The 12,555-nt window shown below is 41.5% G+C and overlaps 1 protein-coding gene across 2 annotated transcripts in view; it reads right to left on the bottom strand.

The window, feature by feature from the left end:
- The window catches only part of GUCY1B1 (guanylate cyclase 1 soluble subunit beta 1), a 47,987-nt gene extending 39,014 nt beyond the window's left edge, over positions 1–8,973 (bottom strand). Inside the window, exons 1-2 of one of the 2 annotated variants that reach the window (XM_045997908.1) lie at positions 8,828–8,973; positions 8,078–8,151 (exon numbers count right to left, since the gene is read on the bottom strand). In XM_045997908.1, the coding sequence (XP_045853864.1) occupies positions 8,078–8,151; positions 8,828–8,830 (77 nt within the window). In that variant the 5' untranslated portion in view covers positions 8,831–8,973. Of the gene's footprint in view, positions 1–8,073; positions 8,152–8,827 lie in introns of both variants that reach the window. The other variant, XM_045997909.1, reaches the window with a different exon arrangement.
- Between the last annotated feature and the right edge of the window lie 3,582 nt (positions 8,974–12,555).

Below are 12,555 nucleotides of genomic sequence, written 5' to 3'. Positions count from 1 at the left end.
ACTGTGACTGAGGAACCCTATGGTAAATGTGTGGTCTATAAGAGCTGTTACGTTCAAAACCGAATGACATGATGATCATTCTCATCAAGTTTTTAGATTTAATTTCAGTATTACATATTACAAACACTTATCTACAGCTTATAACACTGACTTCAAACAGCACCATTATCTACCCAGCTTTTAGACACCTGCTAAAGGATTCAGTCTTGTCCTGAATCCAGTTCAATAGCTGGTTTCTGGTATATGAAATTGGTCATTCGACAGTAGTGTTTTCTTTTAAGATTATTTATTTATTTATGTGAGAGAGAGAGAGAGAGAGAATGAGAGAGAACAAGCACGCATGAGAGGGGAGAAGTCAGAAGAAGAAGCAGACTCCCCACCAAGCAGGGAGGCTGATGTGGGACTTGATCCTGAGACTCCAGGATCATGACCTGAGCAGAAGGCAGTTTCTTAACCAACTGAGCCACCCAGGTGCCCCTCAACAATAGTGTTTTCAATCTTTTATTATAATCATACACACAGGGAGATGACACAATAGAACTCTGACTCTTCCAGAGGAGATCCCATTATATACTGCTCTATCTTCTGCTTTTACTATTTAAAAAAAAAAAAAAAAGTCCATTTCAACAGAGTTTATATTGTGTTAAATAGTGGTTATAAATGTCATCACTCTGACATAATAAATCCTGGTTACAGAAAAAAAAATCTGTGAATGTGCATGTGTTCTACTCCCTGGAAATTAAAAATATGAAGGATTTTTATATATATGTATAATATTTTATATAATATATTAAATATATATTTTATATATAGACAAGAACACATAATATATAAACATATACACACATACACATGGGGGAAAAAGAGAGTGAACGAGAAGAAGAAAAAGACAACAATATACCAGCCTCTTTTCTAGGTAACTGTTACAAAGGCTAGAATCTACTAAGACAAAACAAACATTAATGAACAATAGAAATACATAATTATAAACCCTGGTAGGTATTATGAAGAAAAACCACAGTTTCGGAGGTGAGAGAAACCTTCCCTTAGGAAGTCACATTTGTTTTGCCATCTCAAAGCTGAGACACATTTCCATTTCTGGTTGGGTGATGGGGAGGGTGAAGAGAAGGAGATTCTGCTAAGCACAGGTGTTCTCCTGATACATAAAATTCAGTCTTCAGGACTGAAAACTGGCCCGCAAGGCTGGTGTGCTGAGACAAAGCAGGGTGCGTGGACTGAAAGGTCCCCATGTTTGAATGATCTGAAAATTGATCCCAAAGCATTTCGATAAAACAACAATTTAGTATTTCTTGATTTGACAAAAAATGCCAAGGAGATCAGAATACACAATAGATCTAAAACCACAGTAACAAAGAGGTATAAAAAATACTTCCAAATATTTGCCTTTTACCTGGAATAGAGACTTCTTTAACCTCAGTATTTTTTGACAGAAAAAAAAAAGGTGCTCCACTTTACTGGACAAAAAAATCACCATTTTCCCCACTGTTTCCTCTTTAATGACCAATGAAGCAAAGAAGCAGATGGAAAAGCTGCAAGTACTCATGTCTTCTGAGTTGTCACTCTCTGAACTGGGCCAGTTCTACTGATTTCTTAAGGCGTGTTTTCCTGTTAATGTCTACATGCTATCGACTCATAACTATCGCTTTCCAACACACTGAGGAGAAACATGTGCTCAAGTCCCTTATCCTGCAGAGAGGCAAGAGAGTGGAAAGGATGCTGTTCTTTGTGAACAGTAGCAGTGTCTCATTAACATCACCCACAGCTATGTCCAAACAGATCAAAAGGGAGAATACAGATTTTCTAATTTTTCCTCTGCCTCTGATGTTAATGAGCAAAGCTCCTTCTCTGAAATACCTAATTAAATAATGTTTCTATGATTTTTTTTTTCAATTCTCAAAACAAAGACCTAGCTTGATTTCAGGGGGATACTTTGAATCATCAAAGAAAAACCCTGAGATCAGGCTATGACCTATACTCTCACCTAAGTATCATGTTGCTCACCACGGATGGTCCAGGTTCAGGGAGAGTCCTATGTGAAGAGCATCTACTCTACTTCCTCCTGTAAGAATAACTTCAAATGCTAGTGAGCTTATTAACTAGTAGACTGTGCCTACCTCTTTCAGGCTAACTAGCAGGACTTCCTACAGAAAAAGATCTTGATCCTAACAATTATCGAATTTACCTATTTTTATCTGTATATTATTTTTTTTTATTTGGACTGAAGACGTTTCTGGGTATGGCCGTAAATATTGTTTCATTTTTGTATGTGTATTACAATAGCTCCTATTTCTATCTTAAAAGAAGCATTTCTAACCTTTGGCACCAGAAGACCAGGGTTGGAGTCTCGACCTTTTAGCTTCCTGTATATAATCCCTAGGACAGTCCTTTAACTTCTTGGAAACTCAGCTTCATCACCAAAAACAAACAAGAAACAATATCGCACTCCCTTATATGTGGAATCTACAAAGGACAAACTCAGAGAAATGGAAGTGGTAGCTACCTGGGGGTGGGGGTGGGCGAAATGGGGAGCTGTTGTGCAAAGGCTAAGATACCCAGTTACAAGATTAACAAGTTCATTATAACTAATAACATTGTATCATATACTTAAATGTTGCAAGAGAGTAGATCTTAAATGTTCTTACCACAAAAAGGAAATGGTAACTGCATGATGGAAGTGGTAGTTAATATTATGGTAGCAATCGTTTCACACTTAATAAATGCATCTAATCAACGCATCTTACACCTTAAACCTACACAATGTTATGTGTCAATTATATCTCAATAAAGCAGGAAAAAATTGACCTGGAAAAGCCTTTCAGAGTCCTGGGATCTAGCCCTCCTCAGGCTCCTTGCTCAGCGGGAGCCTGCTCTCCCTCTGCCTGCTGTTCTCCCTGCTTGTGTGTCTGCTCTCTCTCTCTCTCTCTCTCTCGCTCTCTCTCCCTGTAAAACAAGAAAGTAAACTCTTTAAAAAATAAAATAAAATAAGGCAAAGCACAGTGCCTTATTTTGCTTGTTTTTTTTTTTTTAATAAAATGTATAGGAGGAGCATTTGCTACATTTTCAAACAATAAATAGGGATTAGGGGAGGGGGGACTAGAAAAATATAATGTCAGATTGATTCCAAAGTGGAACCAGCATCACGAAAGTAACAATCTTACCATAATCTGCAGAATGGAGAGGGTGGGTGGGACAAGTCAGACACAGAAAGCCCAGTCATGAGGCTGTTGGATAAGCACAAAAGAAAGTGCTAGGAGCCAGAATGAAAGAAGAGGAGAGTCTAAGGGGCAGTTCAAATTCAAAGAACTAGTACCAGTTGTACAGAATGGACAAAAGAGAAAAATCAGTGAAAATGACCAGGAAGTGACTACTTATCCTAGAGTGATGAGGAACATTTAGTCTCTGTACACCTTAGTGAGCTACTATTGCTTAAAGGAGAACTTCCCATCTTTCAAGGGAGCTGGGGAAGAAAAAAGTCAAAAAATTTTGGTTCTAGAGTGAAATTAATAGTTACCATTTATTAAGCAGTTACTTTTCAAAAACCATGTTAAGCATTTTTGGACATTTTCCAACATGTTACAACAACTCTATACAATAGGAATTATGTTTTCCTTACTCCCAGAGACTCAGAAAATTTAGGCAATTTGGAAAAGTCACATTACTAGCTTATAGCAAAGCACTTGCCTATATGAACCATAACAATTTGTGATTAGCATATTCAACAGATACATTAATTTCAAAACTGAAGATCAGCATGTTTCTATGCTTGAGTTACGAGCAGAAATCTTTCCATGTCTGAGTTATAGGCAGAACAAAACAGGAAAAAATAAGACAAAAATATCCTAACAACTCTTAAAAGAGTTAGTAGTATGGTAAGATTTTATTTAGAGGCAGGGAGTATATCTTACTTTTTTACCCTCATGTCTAAAACTACATTGTTCTCATTAAAAGTAAGCTTAACTAGAGGGACACCTGGGTAGCTCAGTCGGTTAAGCTGCTGCCTTCAGCTCAGGTCATGATCCCAGGGTCCTGGAATCAGTCCCGCATTGGGCTCCTTGCTCAGCGGGGAGTCTGCTTCTCTCTGCCTCTGCCTGCTTCTCTGCCTACTTGTGCTCTCTCTATCTCTCTGACAAATAAATAAATAACATCTTATAAAAATTAAAAAAGATAAAAGTAAGCTTCACTAGAGAATGAAAAAAGGAACAAATCAATGAAGGAAAAGGTAGGCTGCCTTGCTGTTGGTAAATCAGATAAAACCATACTAAATATATATGAATTCTTTATTCAAGAAGGATGATTGACAACCTTCTACAGGAATTTGCTCCAACACACAGAGTTTGGAGCGCACACAGTTGTGTGCTCCAAACACAACTAACAGTGTGATTACATCACTTTCAAATCTCATACTAAAATTTTGATCCAAATATTTATCTCGTACTTTTTAGTAAGACAAAGAACGGCTAAGCTACGTACTGTACAGCACTATGGAGCTTCAAATCTATTTTTAATTTGTTCCTTGGCCTGCTCAACTCAAGGCAAAATAGTTTTTAGGAAGGTATTGTGGGTTGTTGTTGTTGTTGTTGTTGTTGTTTTTGATAAACTTTATTCATGTTAGATTTTTTTTTCAATTTTTTGAATCCATTTTTATGTTTCAGTGAAGTTAAACCAATCTAAAATTGAATCCATTAATCTGATGCAATGATTAGTTTCATCAGGGATGGTGGAAGAAGATATGATATGATGGAAGAAGACATATGATTAAATCAAGTAGTTAGGTGCTTTTCTAATATCAATAACCTGACTTCATGTCTTCTCTGAAATTACTGATTTTTTTTTTATCACCTTTCAACCATGGCTTCTAAAAGGACCATCTGAAAACTGAAAAGAAACCAACAAAACAAGATTTAAAGTAGATTCAGAGGTCTCTTTTTCTTTTTCATATGTATTGGTGATCTAGATCAGAGGTAGTAAACTACAGCCCATGGATTAAATCCAGCCCATTGCCCAGATTGTCTGGTCTGAGAGCAAAGAATCATTTTTACATTTTAGACAGTCACATTTTAACAGTTATGTACATACCTACATAATATCCTCCATATTGACTTTTGACCGGCAGCACCTGGATTATTTACTATCTGGCCTTTTAGGAGAATGTTTGCTGACCCTTAGTCTAGACATTTTTTTTCTTAAACGGAGGAATTTAAAGCCTCTGTGAAATGGTTATATTATTGCTAAGAGTGTAAGTGGATACAGAGTTTACAATGAAGCATTTTTGGCTCCTACCACTTAGCATTTGCTGCCTGGAATCTGTTACTTAGGGTTTTATTTGTCATTAAATGTTTGGCATCCTTTCTCATGAAGAATGGATGGCCATTTCCTACTAAACCCAAAAAAAAAAAAAAAGTGTTATATTACGTTTTATAAATATCAATTTACATAGTTTCTCACAGACCAAAAAAGGAAGATAGAGACATTTGGTGCTTACTGAGACCAAAAAGAAAAGAAAAATATTATACATTTAGTCTTTCATAAAAGGTTAAAACAGAAAGTATATTGCATATTGAACCCTTGGTCATGAAGGCCATGATCCTTCCTTCTTGGAGCAGAGGAGGAAATTGAAAGGAGGCATCAGAATCTTCCAAGAAGCATTTTCAAATTAAGCTCCTCCAAATTCTCCTCTCCTGCCCCTATGCAATGAACATCTCTTTGCTGTGCTAAGGGAATGCTTTTCCAAGGAGTGCGAAGTAACCCCTCAGGGGTACTGACTGGGTTGGGAACCAATGAGCTGCTTTAATCCCTCTCAGTCCAGAAAAATGAGCAATGTTCTCTATCCCAGATCGTCCATGGTACCCAAGAAAATAAGGGCTCCAACAGAAGGGATGCTCAGGCAAAAAAGGATCAAAGTTAACACCTGCATTCCAACACTAGTTTAACTAAAATAGTATTCCCCTTGCTGGGGTACATAATTGTTGCAGGGGTACATATAAAAAAGACTCATATGATTTGTTTCATTTTACCAGAAAAAAAAGATTTTGAATGATTTAAGTTATTAAGACTTGAACAAATTAAGACTACTATTCAAAAATACTTAGAGATAAATTAATGAGTTAAACCAGATTGATGTTTAATTAAAAATTAATATGCTTTTTAAAAGTAGAATGTAACAACACTCTTAGCCTACTCTGACAGAGTTAAGTTCTCATACCAGTGGAATTTGAGTATTTTTTGGTATTTTGATCTTCTCTGGTGAAAATCTAGCCAATACAAACAAACCACTTGGTAATTTAATTTTTGAAAGTTTCTGATACATTTCTCTATGAAGTATAATTTTTCCTCTTAGTATTTAACCATGATTTAAGTTGATAATGGGTGGCACATACACTCTAAATTTGGCTAAAATACATAATAACTATTTCCCCATAATAGCTATCTTTTATTGTGCTCTCAAAATTTCAGATATATTGTCATAGCATATTCACCCAGAAATTTGGAGATTTCTACATTATGGATGAGAAAACGTGGGAGATACGCAGGATGTTTTCATAAATTCACAAAGTGGCTTAAAGATAATCCCATACTTAAATTACACAGCCCAAAATCTTGCTTTTGACATCTACCTTCTCTTTAACTCTAACAAGCAAAATAAAAATTATGAAGGTATTAATAAAGCAGACAGATTCAAATCCCAAAGTAAGCTTTGGTGCCTGCATGCTCATTTGATTCAATCCATAATTTCCAAATCCCCACTTCTCTTTATTATATGTAGATATGTCCTGGGGGTAACATAAATGGCTGATGGAACATGAAACCAGGCTCAACGGTACAGACCCAAGGAAGGGAAAGTCGCATTCTAGTGCTTAATATTTAAGCCTGGCCATCTCCATGGAAACAGACATTTAAAAGAAAACATTGTCATGTAACTGCATAATAAGACTTGTTAGAATTGATTGCCAACAATTGCAATGTATTTAGAAAAAAAACTGCATGAAACACCACCTACTTGATAAAACAAATGAAATCAGTGAGGTCAGGAAATGAAAGTAAAGAATAACAAACAAGGCGCTCTCCTCAGTCCACCCAGGTAATCACTCCCTCTCCCTCCATTTCAATGTGGCAGATTGTCGTTCCCCTATGAAAACCCATATATTTGGTTTTGGTGTAACTAGTTGGTTGTGCTACCTATACAAGTTCAATGCAAATTTCACCAGAGTAAGAGAAGAAAAAGAGAGAGAATTTCCTTAGACCGAAATGTTCAACCTGCCCGCGGAAAGGACCCATCATTCCAACAGGCTTTAAGTCTCAGGTGTCTGTCGTATTTCCGTCCACGTCCAAAGTCCTGCCAGTGCTAGACTAAAACTAAGATGCTCTCCTACAAAGCAGCCTTGTAGGAGCCAAAAAAGGGGGAGAGATAGATTTTGAGAAAATGAAAGAAAAAAAATTCCAATTTTACTTTATTTCAAATGAATAAATGCACTTGATTCAATCGCTCAAGAGAAGCGACGTTTAGCACACTAAAAAGGCTTAACTATTTTATGTGTCTGCGAGGTGTGTAAATGCTAAACGACCCAAGGTTTCCTGTTTGTTTCTAAGGCCTCAGGCTCTTTGCACGTCGCGGAGGCCTTAGTGGTCCCCGGGGCCCCTTTCCGCGTGGGAGTCTCCGGGCTTGCAGAGGCTCGGAGCCGCCGCCCGGGCGCTGGCAGAGAGTTCCCACGCTCAGGCCGGGTCGGGAGGCCGCGATGACCCCAGGGGCTCCTTCCCCTGGTTCGCCCTCAGGGCCCCGCCCCGGCCGCCCCTCCTCCCCGGGTCCCCGCTCCGGAGCGTGGGAGCGCAGCTGCAGCCGGGAGCGGCGGGCGGAGGCATCTCCAAGGATGCGCGACCGAGACCCAGGCAGGAAGAGGAGGATGCAGTGAGGCGCGGGGGACATCGTGGGGGCGGCCCCGGGATGCCCCCCACCCCACCCCATCTCGCGCGCGCACACGCGCGCACACACACACACGCACACGCACACGCAGCGCGCGTCGCCCGAGCGGGGCCCAAGCTAGAGGGGCCTGTCACTTACTTGATGTCTTCCCACACCTCCGGCCCGTAATTGCGGATCACCAGCAGCTCCAGCGCGTGATTCACAAATCCGTACTGCAGGGGCAGGGGAAACCTGAGCGTCAGGGACCAGCGGTAGGTGGGAAGAGGCTCGGGGGCGAGGTAGCAGCATCGGCCGCCACAGCTCTGGTTTCACCTTGTCCCCTGCCCCCTGGCTCCGCTCCGTTCGGGGTACTGGGCGCTAAAGAGAGGCATCAGAGGCGCCACACCCCCACCCCAATAAAAGGCAGATCCTCTCCGCCACCGACCGCCCCATCGCCGTGCCACCTTCTTACCCCTCCGCTCACCTGTCACCGCTCCGAGGCGGGGTGAGGCGGGGGCGGGGGTACCGGGAAAGTGTGGCAAAGGGGACGCGAACCCGGCACTTCCCCCGCCATTGGCCCTCAGCCACCCACACCGGTGGGGTCCGCCTGAGCCGAAAATCCCCCGCGCCTCAGCCGCAAGTCCCCTTCCCGAGCCCGGGAAGTCGCAGCGCGATGCCGAGCGGTGGACCCTCCGCTGAGGAGCAAAGACAATGACCGCCCCCGTCGCGACCCCCAGCGTTCCCAACACCGCTGCCCAGGACACAGGCAAGACGGCGAGACTGCTCCCGCGACCCGCGGTGCGATCCTCCGGCCCCCGCGCCAAGCTCGGGTGGCGCGGCCGGTTCCCTAGGGCAACCAGGCCGGGCACAGCGTGAGGTTCCCAGCCTAACCCGACTGGAGACACTCACCATGGTGTCTGCGACCCGAGCAGAGGAGGCAGCCCCCACGCAGACGCACGGCCGAAGGGACCCGGGTGGCGGCTGCAACAGCGACAGCGCAACAGGACAGCGGCGGCAGCATAGAGCTGGAAGCCGCACAGCCGACTCGGCCCGCCCTGATTGCCACCTCTTCGCAGCCAATGGGGAGTCGAGCCGCTGGAGGCCGGTCGTTGCCTCCCAGTTTTCAACCAGTGAGCGACAGAGGAGGGAATTCGGATGCTCTGTGCGCTGCTGCGCTCCAGTGCCTTCCAGCCCCCGCCCCAGTGACAAGGCTTTCATTTGAGGCCATTACATGACGACGGAGAAGCCCCAGTCTTGCTTCTTGCATGAATTCTGGGGGAGGAAGAATGCAGCTGTTGGTGTCTCACCAAATGCATTCTTTCCCAAAGATCTGCCTTCAGGGGTAGCAAAAACTAAGGCTGTGTGTGTGTGTGTGTGTGTGTGTGTGTGTGTGTGTGTGTGTGTGTTGCAAGGATGAGTGGGTGTCTGTGTGTATTGCAACAGACAAGCCCTAAAAAGGAATAGGCCCTCATGGTCAGCATCCTCATGTTCATCGTCCTCTTGCAGATAAACATTTCCTTTGTGGCTTGATTCCTCAACAGCTTTTGGCAAACTGAAAGCTAATAGTACTGAGTTTAACACATATTACTTAGAGTTAATGAGACTAGTTGAGTGAGCCAGCTAACGTATTCAGCTTGATGAGTGTAATAATACAGTTTGGTGAGCAGCCTGTCAAACCCAACTTTGCCCTTCCCTACAAGATTCAGTGTCCGTGCTTGATGCTGGTGAGACGTCTGACCCTGTACCATAGAGAAGAGCCATGGGAGTTTTTAACTGCCCAGAACTCACTTCCTTTCCCCCTTCCCAGAGGTTAGCAGACTAACTGGAAAACAAAACAAAAACAAAACAAAGTGAGCAATAATCTTTTCATTAATCTATCTCCCAGTCTACATTCTACCAGGCACTTAGGTTCCTTACTGCTCTGAGCCCCACCACAGGGCAAAGACGAGAGGAACAGGAGCTTTCTGTTGATTAAAAACTCTGCCTGAGGTGCATGGATATGGTTAAATAGCATTAGGTCCAAAGTGAGGAAGAGAAAGAAGCATTGCTACTAGGTTGCCAGTCTCAAGTGGACCTGAGAAGCCAGGATAGTATTCTGTACTGTGAAGAGTTTACTGTGAGAACAATTTCAATATGGCAGAGAAAATGTCAAAGAAAAGTGTGCTGGCATTGGTACCCAGAGACCTATGCTGAAGTGTGACTGATACAGAAATAATATATAAAAAATAAAACAACAAATAATTTATTAAAAAAACTAACTTTATCAATGATGATCAAATAAGTTAGATTCATACAATGGGATACTTTACACAATAAATAAAATACTAAACCATTATTTATTATTAACTATTAATTTTTAACCATTAAAATGGCCTATTACTCTCTACAACTCTGAAAAAGATAGATACATCACAATACAGAAAAAACATATTATTAAATAAAGAAATGACACATGAATGTAATGACCCTAGTTTTTTTTTCATGGTTATATAGGATAAAATGCTGTTTGGGTAGTAAGACCACACACACACACATTGCCTTGAGCATAACCTCAGGAAACGCATAGGAAAACTTCCATATGCCTATTGTATCTAATTCAAACTAGTGGTTGGACATACCAAGGCTTTTACATTTTGTATTATGACCATCTGTACCTTTTGATATTTCTCTATGAAGATGTAATAATTTTTTACCTTGTTGAAAAGAACTTTTATCTTATCTTGACCTATCTTCTTTCAACCAGTGGTAGACCCCTGTTGCATCTCAGTCTGGAGTGTGCTTTGGTGTCCTCTACTTTAGACTTTTCCTAGGCAAAAGATAGAAAGGAAACTGCTGTCTAATTATGAAAAATAAGAAAAGTCCACCTGGAGAGAGATATGAGAGGAAATGAAGGATGAGCGTCCCTGTCAATTTTTGTTCTCTCTCCCTGAAGTCCAAACGTTCCTCTATCATTGCTCTTCTGTCCAGTAACTCTTTGTACTGATTGCCCTTCTGTCCAACACCTATTTGCATTTGTAAATATATTTTACAGTTTTGTTTTCTAATTGTTTCATATTCACTCTGAATCCAAAAGAAATTCTGTTCACCAAATCTTTGCCTGCTTTTGTTTGGCTCAGATTACAAAGGATATGATGTTCTAGGAAATGGAGGTGCCCATCAGCTGTGGGTGATCCCAAAGAAGGTCACTCTGTTTCTACAACACCTACCAATTGTTGCCGCCATCATTCCCGTGACAAAGGAGCATAGTGATACAGTCACAAATAGTCTATGTTGTATTCTCAGAAACAAAGTACTACATTTGAAGGCACCAAGGGCAGGCTACTCCAAGATGGGCCACTTCGATGTACAGACTATTTTTTTAAAGGTTGTTTCTTTTTTAATAATTTTAATTTTATTGATTTTTAAAGTGAACTCTACCCTTACGTGGAGCTTGATCTCACAGCTCTGGGATTAACAGTCAAATGCTTTACTGAGCCAGCGGGGTGCCCCTGGTAAGGAGACTTTTTTGAACCAAAAGCAGTCTAAGATCCTGTAAGCTCAAGAGAAATTTTACCCCTCCCTTAACTGCATAGAAGGATCTAAATTGAGGGTTTTTTGTTTTTGTTTTTGTTTTTTCCAGAATAAAGGTAGAGACAAATTTTATCTGAGTGACACATCTATATGGAACGACAAACATCTAGTTATGAAATGTCTGCTCCTCTTATTGCCCTGTAAATTGCTTTTCTCCAATTAAAAAAAAAAAAAAAAACAAAATTAAGGGGTGCCTGGGTGACTCAGTGGGTTAAAGTCTCTGCCTTCGGCTCAGGTCATGATCCTAGGGTCCTGGGATCGAGCCCCACATCAGGCTCTCTGCTCAGTGGGGAGCCTGCTTCCTCCTCTCTCTCTGCCTGCCTCTCTGCCTACTTGTGATCTCTGTCCGTCAAATAAATAAATAAATAAATAATCTTTTAAAATAAACAAAAAAAGACAAAATTAAACCAAGTCAGTGTGAAGATCTAATTGTCTTTATTAAAGAAATCATGAATCAGGCAGCACCCTCTCCAGTAAGTAGAGAAGCACTCCAAGAGTTGTTCAAAATGGAAGGTTTTTATAGAAGAATGGTGGGGGGCAAGCGTATTAGCAAAAGAACAGGATTGTGCCAGGTGAAGGTGCTTTCTAGGGGAGAAAGCGAGATGCCTTATGCAGAGTGCCTCATCTTTCTTTGGGGGATGGAGAGGACCCAGGTGGCAGACTCTGGGGCACAGATTGGAAAAATTCTACTTTTCTGGGGGGATATTGAATTGCAGTAAGATTAAGTATTGGGCACTGACTTGAGAACTCTGATGAAGTGACACAATTTGGGGCCCGTGTTTGTTTTTTCATACTTTCTTCTAAAGTCCCAGACCCTTACCCCCTTCTCCTTAGTTCAGATGATATATATACTTCATTTTGCCTGACCGTCTTTGTGATTCCCATGCTGTGTGGATTGCCAGTGCATACACAATTACATTTTATCATCTCCTGTGAATCTCTCCATTAATCCAGGTAGAAAACCACTTGAAGACAACAGGAATTCTTGCTCCAGGACAATTGGCATACTGGACAATAGTATCCTTTCACTCGCCGGACACTGCGTGGCCTGGGCACACCATGTCAGC

Source organism: Meles meles, chromosome 2, assembly GCF_922984935.1.
Source record: "Meles meles chromosome 2, mMelMel3.1 paternal haplotype, whole genome shotgun sequence".
In the NCBI taxonomy this organism is placed as follows: domain Eukaryota; kingdom Metazoa; phylum Chordata; class Mammalia; order Carnivora; family Mustelidae; genus Meles; species Meles meles.
Note: the sequence above shows the minus strand (reverse complement) of the source record. Positions and strands in the feature narration are given on the sequence as shown.